Genomic DNA, 8,234 nt, shown 5'->3' with positions numbered 1-8,234 from the left:
GCAGAAAAAGGAAGAGCACCAGAAGCAAGAGGAAGAAATATTCCTACTTCCTACCACCTATTGGATCTCTCTGATCTACTACTGTTCTTCCCTTCCCTTCGTGAATTCAAATCCCATCTGAGACCTTGAACTGGTCAGATTCGGCTTGTTTGATTTCTGGGTCTGCTCGTTTCAGATCTGAATTGCCGCAGCCAGCCTCGAATTCGGCTTCTGCAATCTGGGCTATGCGCATTCACTGAATTCAGTCAGTTTCAAGAATTTTTGTGTTTGGTTGAAGGCGGTTGGCGTCGAATCGAAGTGTTTGGGGGCAAAGTTTGTGGCTTTGGTTACAATTTGGTTCAGTAAGTCGGGAATTGAAGATTTGCGGTGCCTTTCTTCGGCTAGCGAATTGAGGAATTAGAGCCTGTTGGAGCTGCTGATTAGCTACCGGCACATGGATCGTGAAGGGTCCTTGGTCGGAAGTTGATTCAGTCTATCGCCTTGCCATTTAACAGGGATTATTCCATAGTTGTCAGGAATAGTCGAGTTTTTCAGGTAATCTTTGTTTATCCAATTAGGGAACCAATCCATACTATAACTTCCTCCAGAGGGTCTTCCCTGAATTGGAAAGACAGAGACGTCCGCAGCCATGTTCTATGGAGCAGTGGTTTGGGACCCTTGGCTTATTGTTGCCCAGATTGTTACCCTTCAGTGCCTATACTATCTCACCCTTGGAATGTTTTTGTCACTTCTTGTTGGGACTCGTGTTTCTCGAATGAGTCTCGTGTATTTCTTCGACTTTGCCACTGTTAGTGTTGCTACGGTAACCGGCTGGTGTGTAATTGCCTCGTGTATGCTCGCAGCTCTTGTGGGGTGAGTGACAAAATTTCGTCCTTTTGTTCGTATTACTGTCATTATAATCTCATGGGCCTGTTTTGATTCTGTGTGTGTGTGGAGATTAACTTGAGTGTACTTGCATTTCATGGTTTTTTGATGGCAAAAGTAAGTAATTCGCAATGACACCCTGCCAAAGTAGCAAGCTTAATGCATAATATCTACTCTCAATTTTATTACAGTAAGCTTTAGTTCTAGTTAAGCTTTATGGTGACGACAGTCTTGGGATACGATGCAAGGAGGACAATTATCTCCTTCTGTTGGATTTTGACAAAATGTTGTGATTGATTTTTCTTTGGCGGGGTATATGATTTCATCTTTATGATTCTTCTGGTTTGTGAATATCGCTAGACGTTTCTGAGTATTACACCATTTCTGAATGCAGAGCTGTGTTCATGCTTTACTTGATTGAGAGGGCAAAGAAATGTCCGGACTTTTCAGCCACTCTCTATATCATTCATCTCCTATTGTGCATCCTGTATGGAGGTTTTCCTTCCTCTATGACATGGTGGGTCGTGAACGGTACTGGACTTGCTGTAATGGCCCTGCTGGGTGAATATCTCTGCATCAGACGCGAACTTCGGGAAATTCCAATAACACGGTACCGTTCAAGTAAGAATATGTCCTGCCACTCTTAACTTAGAGAAGCAGCCATCATCGGCATCTTTCTCAAACCCTTGCATGATCATTGTAGATTGACCTTTGCTTTTTTTTTTTTTTCCTTTTCTTTTTTCCTGCTCGGGTTTTCAATACTTACGAAAACTGATTTTACCATTGTGTATTTCCACATGCATTATCTTATCCATAATCATCAGTGCTGTATTAGTTTTGGCTATCTTGATTGTTATTCATTGATTTCATTCAGCGTGTGATCATTCTCTTGCAGATGTTTGACTTCTAGGAAATCAGCGAAAGTCACGCTGTCGCCTCACTTATTCCGTTTGTACTGGAGCTTCTATGTGCAGTCTCGCAGTACCAAATTTCATGCAAAAGCTGCTTCCAGTTGTGAGTTATACTATCTACAGGGATTGAATGGCAGAAAAACGATGGTATCCGGGAATCATAATCTGCCAATAGGGTTAGAAAAATTAGTGCATTGGTCAAGTGCTTCACGGTACTTTCTGTATGTGAACCATGGGTGATTCTGGGGAGGGCAATGATGCTTTAGGAAGTAGGGTCTCTATTATTTGGATGAGATGTGAACTGAGTTTATTTTGCTGCTATGCAATTCAAATGTAGTAAATTCGAGATTCAAGTCTGGCCCTATCTGATTCAGTGATGTAATCACATGCTTGTTGATTGAAGTCGGCTGTACTCTTATCTTTTGACGGAGCATGCAATTTCATTTTGATTACCACACGCAACTGGTTGAAACTCCTCTGGTTTGTTCGAAGCGAGAAACTTCTAACCTATTATTGACTACTGAGAGTTCCATGCCAGTTTTGTTATTATGGATGTTCTCGAATATTGCAGATTCGAGCTACTTATCCATCCTAAGAACATGTTTTTCTTCTCCAAAAGCGATGATGCATCTATTGGAATTGTAAATCGATAGTAAACAATGCTGGAGTGCTTTTGAGCTTAAGGACAATATTCGGGCTTAGTCCTTTATGAACAAATGCGATACACAGAGAATCGTGGCATTTGTTTATGCATGTCTGGTGATGCAATGGAGTGGAATCGACTCGCTAGTGAAATCCAAACTTATTCCGTATGCTTGATTCTGTTCCATTATTGTTCTATTTGCTTGTATAAGACAGGACCTGAACATTCAGATGAACGCCGAAAATTGGGATAAGAATACTCTTGATTAGCATTGTTTATCTTTATACTTCAAAAATCTCTTCCTAGAAGAGAAGCATAGCTCCTTCCGCTTGCCGGCGGTAATACCAAAATGTTTGTAAGGGGAAAATTGCCGAAATTTTGACAGGGAGAAATATTCGAGCTCCCAATTCCTAGGACCTTACTTGGAAGAGGGCAGGTCGAACTATGTCTACCCACCAATGGTGTTAAACTGGTACAGTCCCTTGGTCTCTATATAATTTTCCGAGGCTTCTACAGAGAAGGGTCAGCATTAAGCATGGCATTTCCATTGCGAAGAGATGTCGGAGACGGCCTCTCCAACTGTTACATAGAGGCCATCCAGTCCCAAGTACTCCAATGTCTTCGATTGGTGTAGCTTCTCCATTACAGTGGCGACAGGATTCGTCAACACAAGCTACATCAAAGAGATCAGGGAAATCAGAATAAGTCAGAAGTTGGTGAAAATGGTCTAATGTACATTATTCAGATGATCGTCGGGTTAAGTTGCAGGAGTTACTCTTTACCTTGATCGATCTTTTCTCGAGCATCTTCTTGATTTCGCGGATGGCATCTATCCCGCTTGTGTCTATGGCAGTCACAGCTGTAGAGAACGGAGTATTTAGATCAGCAAATTTGCGATATTTCAGCATAAAATTCTCGTCGAATGTTCGTAGCATGTACGTGTGTTGTTGTAATCCCGCAAAACTTCGAGAGTAGATAGATGTACTAAGGTATATAAGTACCAGTCATGTCCAGGATTAAGCACTTGAGTGCACTCCCATTATTCTCCTTTATCCACTCTTCCTCCTCCCTCACCCATCTTAATATCCTGCAAACAGAAGAACATTATCTCAGTCCCAAGAATGCCTCTCATTGATGGGGTAATTACAGGTAAAGACCACTTCGCTATCAATAATCGTGATGAGCAACAAAAACCAAAGTGCAATTTCGTCAATTTGTACGAGTTAGGACTTACCTTTCTTGAAGGTAGGTGGAGTTGGCAAAGTAGATGGGAGCCTCAACAGCAAGTATAAGGAAGGAAGGAACTTTGAGGGCTTCCCTGTATCTGGTTAGACTCTGGTATATTTGAGTTCCAGGAATGTTCCCAAGGACAACTGTGTTCGGTCTTGTGACGTGCAGGAGAATCTTGAAAACGGAAATTCCGACCTGAGATTTTTCACCCGGACATAAATATAAATTAGTCAAGATAAATCAAGTGACAAGTTGGGGCAATGAAGAAAATCAGTATCTTTTCAGCTTATCGCAGAAGACTACATAGCATATGATAACATGCTAATGATATGCATAGAGATAGTATATGAACTTACTGCAATGGCAAGACCAAGAGGCACAGAAATGAAGAGAACTCCAAAGAAAGAAGACAGGCAAGCCACAAAGTCGAGCTTGTCGACTTTCCACAACCGAAAAGCCGCCTGATAATCTATGAGGCCGATCACAGCTGTTATGATGATAGCCGCTAAGATTACGTTCGGGGTGTAATAGAACAAGGGCATGAGGAAGAGAAGTGTCACTAGGACAGCCGTAGCCATCACTATGTTCGAAACTGCCGTCTGTGCTCCGGCATTGTAGTTCACCGCAGATCGAGAAAATGAACCTGAAAGATCCAAAAAATAATGTTTCACATTTTGTGCCCTGGGAGATCCATAATGTTTGAAAAAGGTAGAAAGTAAAGAAAGAATGCTTTAGATTGTACTTATAAGGTATATGGAGAGGTCGGTACCTGTGGTGACATAGCACGAGGAACAAGACCCGGCCATGTTCATCATACCAATTGCCATCATTTCCTTGTTCCCGTCGACTTGGTAATTCTTCAGGGCAGCAAATGTTCTTCCTACTGCAATTCCTTCCTGTCAAATGTTATGTCCTAATGTAAACAAAAACGAATGAAAAGAAAATGAACTAATGGAACAATTCTATCGGGCAATCTCTCATTCTGTTTCCTTTTATCCGTACTGAACAGACGCCTAATTACAACGAGAAGATAAGGAATCCTTTTACTTACAGTGAGAGACAAAATCCCTGTAACTAGGCCAGTTTTTACAGCGAGAGCAAGATACGGCTCACTGAGATATAACATGTTTGATGAAGGAGGGTTAAGACCTTTCGGCAAGTGTCCAATCTGGGGAAAAAAATTATAGAAAGTCCTCATCAGGAAAGTAATCAACAGAATGTACGGGAAATTTCAATTTCAGATATTTCACAATGGATAGAAAGAAATATTTTCCGAGTGAAGGACCTCAGAATCATACAGTTGAGATTCCATGTGCCTTTGAACGGAGGAGGTAGACGATGAGCGTCGAGATGATCACTGAGGTAAGAGGAGCAGCAGCGGAGACCCAGAAGAGCTTTGGTCTTCTCATGCTCTATATCGGAGATTCAAACATATTAATCCAGAATTCAAAGAGAAAAAGAAAGAGTGATATTCGTACTATGAGGATTCCACTCACAATGTGCCTAGTTCCCAATAGGAAGATCAAGAAGCTGATGCCCAACACCACAGTCTGCCAAGACCACTGCAAAAGGCACAAAGTAATACTGAGAATCTAAATCGATGAAAGCGAAACTACAATCATCTATTTTTCATAAATTTTGCTTCGATCATGGTCCATGATCAAAGGGGTATCAGTATTATTTACCTCGTCTCTTTGTTTGAAGACAGAGGACATGACAGGGACAAACTGCATCTTCGAAGTAAAATGGACGATCCCAAGCAAACCCTTCAGCTGTTGCAGCGAGACAATGATGGCTGCCCCAGCCATGAACCCCACCAGTGTCGCCTTTGACAGAAAATCAATCACAAAGCCCAACCTGCAAGATTATCCACAGCTTGTCAACTTTTGGTCAGACAGACATGAATCCTAGGACGACATGAAAGTTACAACGTTGGCTCGAATATTATGGAAGCTAGACATTACTACCTTAGGAGACCCAGAGAGGCCTGGAATAGGCCAGCGAAGAAGGTGGCAGTGAAGGCCAATTTGAGATAGAGAATGGGATCCTGAGTGGATGAGACTGACTCTGTCAGCATAGACCCCATCACAAGAGAGGCTATGGAGACTGGTCCTACTCCGAGGTGTCTTGAGCTCCCCAGCACTGAGTATATCAGTGGTGGCACAAAGCTTGAATCTGCATATCAAATTGCAGAAGATAAGAGAACGTAATTCGATATCCAATGCACCGAATTCAGCTGTAAATTACGCCTGTAGGGGAAACATCATTACGCGCGAGGTCAATATCGGTCGGGCAACACACCAGCCCGAAATGGGCCTCTTGGGCTAGGCGTGCACAAAGAATATACCATCACGATACATTGTACGGCCTTATGCCACACAATTCGGATGCGAAATTAATATGGTATATCAATGGATGAGTATCAATCACGAGGGTGGTAGTGATTTATTCAAAATATAAATTAAAAATTACAATTTTAGTTTATTGGTAATACCATGTGTTGCTTGCAACATGACAAAACCGCGTTTCCTATCTACTGAATGAAATGATGCAAAGGAAAAAAGGAGGGAAAAAAGTCAAGGAATTGATACTTACAGAGCCCAACTATGGGTGGCAAATTCGCAAGCTTGGCATAGCTGATTCCCTGCGTATCACAATAAATTAAATAGTAAATAAAATAAAATTGAAAAGAAATAAAAGAACTGTAAACCTGAATTTGAATTTAAATTCCAATAAGTTATGAACATATTTTATTCTTTATTTTTCTAATTTCTAATTTCGTGATTTGTCAAGGGAGAGTATTAATTAATAATAAGATTTTAAGCACACTCGAATTTAGGGAATTAAGAAATGCTTTTATTTATTATTAAAAATCTAAAATAAATAGATAAATATTTGCATAATATTTATATACATTTATTATTAGTTATAGTTAAAAAGAAGTAGAATTATCATGATTTTACATTTTTACAGCTGTTGTGCTCATATTATGAATTAGTTTACATTAAATGCACACTGGCAGACCCTTCGAGATGAAATCAACATCGCCAAAAATTGAAGATTAAAAAAAAGAAGAAGCAAAATGGCTGGACCTGTCAAGTCACTTATAGCAAGCTGCATACATTGTAAATAATTAATCAATACCAATATCCTCTAATCACCTCTTAATTAATACCTAACCTTTTCTGACCACTGACCACTAATAAAGCAAACAATCATAGAATATGAATCGTCCATTTCTTTTAATTTTATCTTTTAGAAAAATAATAAAGCATGTAAATTCATGACATGCACCCTTGGATTAGTCCTTTTCCTCTAAAAAAAAAAGATTTCCCCAAAATCGAAAAGGTACATAAACCATTTTTCCCAGAGCAAACCTGGCCATTCTTTTTTAATGCATGCATGTCCATTGTTTTCAGTGACAAAGCTTCAGAAGATAGAAAATCAATGGAAATTATTGAACTGCTTATTAAAAAATTATATTGAAAACTAGATTTTCTTTTTCCATTTATATGAAGATGGTCGTAATAAATAAACAAATCAATGCATGTTTATGATTTGCAGAACAAAGTTTCTGAAAAGCAGAAAAATTGAGAACTTGTTTTCAGTGAAATCGGGAAATTGCAAAATCAGGTTCTTATTTGATTTTGGTGAAAACTAGAAAACTTAATTTCCCCCTCTATATGTATGTCCGATTTTTCTCAAAAAGCGAGAGAAGCGAGCAAAATAAATACGTCCGATAGGCTACATAGGACGAGCCTTGCATAGACGCAAATGCGCATGTTTTCTCGAATCGACGAGTCTCACTAGGATGCTTTCAAAGCCACGCAATTTGGTGAGAAGGGAACACAGAGTTTAACTCCCATACCTGCGGGATGGCGAGGCTGGCAATGGTGAGGCCCGACACGAGATCAGACCGGAAGGGACGAAGCCCATACTCAGGAGCCCACTGGAAGATTGGGAAGAGGAACTGCAGCCCGAGAATGAACTTCCTGACCCACGACTGGTTCTTGAACCGGTGCAGTGGGTCATCGGGGAAGAAGATCTCGGCCAGCCTCTGCTTGAGTTTCTGGAGGGTGGTACGTTTCGGCGGCATGGAAACTCTATGCACCCCCCGCTGGGGCTGCGGCAGAGGCAGCGACTCGACTCTTATGATGGTTTGGGCTTGCGGGTGGTCGGTGTCGTTGTCATGGTCGGAGAAGTTCTCGACCCTGTTGGAGTTGACACCCATTCCGGAAGTGTTTCAGGGTGCGTTTTCTACTAAAGAAACAAAAGGGAAAATGTTTTCTGAGGAGAAATGAGAATGCATGGGAGTGGATTTATAGAGTAAAGAGAAGAGGGAGGGGAAGTGTGGGGCCCCCACTTGGGGAGATTAAGGAAGGGAAGAAGGAGAAGAAGAGAGGAAGGCAAGGCAATGATGTGTCGTAGAAGGTAGTTAATGAGGGAGTTTTGTTGGTGTGTGGGCCATCGGGGTAAAATGGTCATTTTGTTGGGTTGACGAAATAACTGTGTATTAATGACTTGCTTTGACCATTTTTGACGCCTTTTAACTTTTATCCTCTTTCGAAGAACTTTAATTAATTTTT

The 8,234-nt window shown here is 40.9% G+C and overlaps 2 protein-coding genes across 2 annotated transcripts; one reads left to right on the top strand and one right to left on the bottom strand.

The window, feature by feature from the left end:
- On the top strand, positions 1–2,198 carry LOC116200300 (protein SYS1 homolog). The gene is made up of 3 exons (XM_031531159.1): positions 1–852; positions 1,259–1,485; positions 1,760–2,198. Exons 1-3 carry the CDS (start codon positions 629–631, stop codon positions 1,765–1,767), a joined length of 459 nt encoding a protein of 152 aa, XP_031387019.1. The 5' UTR covers positions 1–628; the 3' UTR covers positions 1,768–2,198.
- Positions 2,199–2,662: 464 nt separating this feature from the next.
- LOC116200299 (probable sulfate transporter 3.4) lies at positions 2,663–7,978 on the bottom strand. The gene is made up of 13 exons (XM_031531158.1): positions 7,517–7,978; positions 6,244–6,292; positions 5,616–5,823; positions 5,334–5,505; positions 5,145–5,210; positions 4,947–5,060; positions 4,700–4,816; positions 4,418–4,544; positions 4,005–4,291; positions 3,653–3,843; positions 3,420–3,505; positions 3,201–3,277; positions 2,663–3,091 (listed from the first exon to the last, which is right to left on the bottom strand). Exons 1-13 carry the CDS (start codon positions 7,877–7,879, stop codon positions 2,948–2,950), a joined length of 2,001 nt encoding a protein of 666 aa, XP_031387018.1. The 5' UTR covers positions 7,880–7,978; the 3' UTR covers positions 2,663–2,947.
- Positions 7,979–8,234: the final 256 nt, after the last annotated feature.

The sequence above is a fragment of the Punica granatum genome, chromosome 3, assembly GCF_007655135.1.
Source record: "Punica granatum isolate Tunisia-2019 chromosome 3, ASM765513v2, whole genome shotgun sequence".
Taxonomy (NCBI): Eukaryota; Viridiplantae; Streptophyta; class Magnoliopsida; order Myrtales; family Lythraceae; genus Punica; species Punica granatum.
This window is presented reverse-complemented; position numbering and strand designations above follow the sequence as displayed.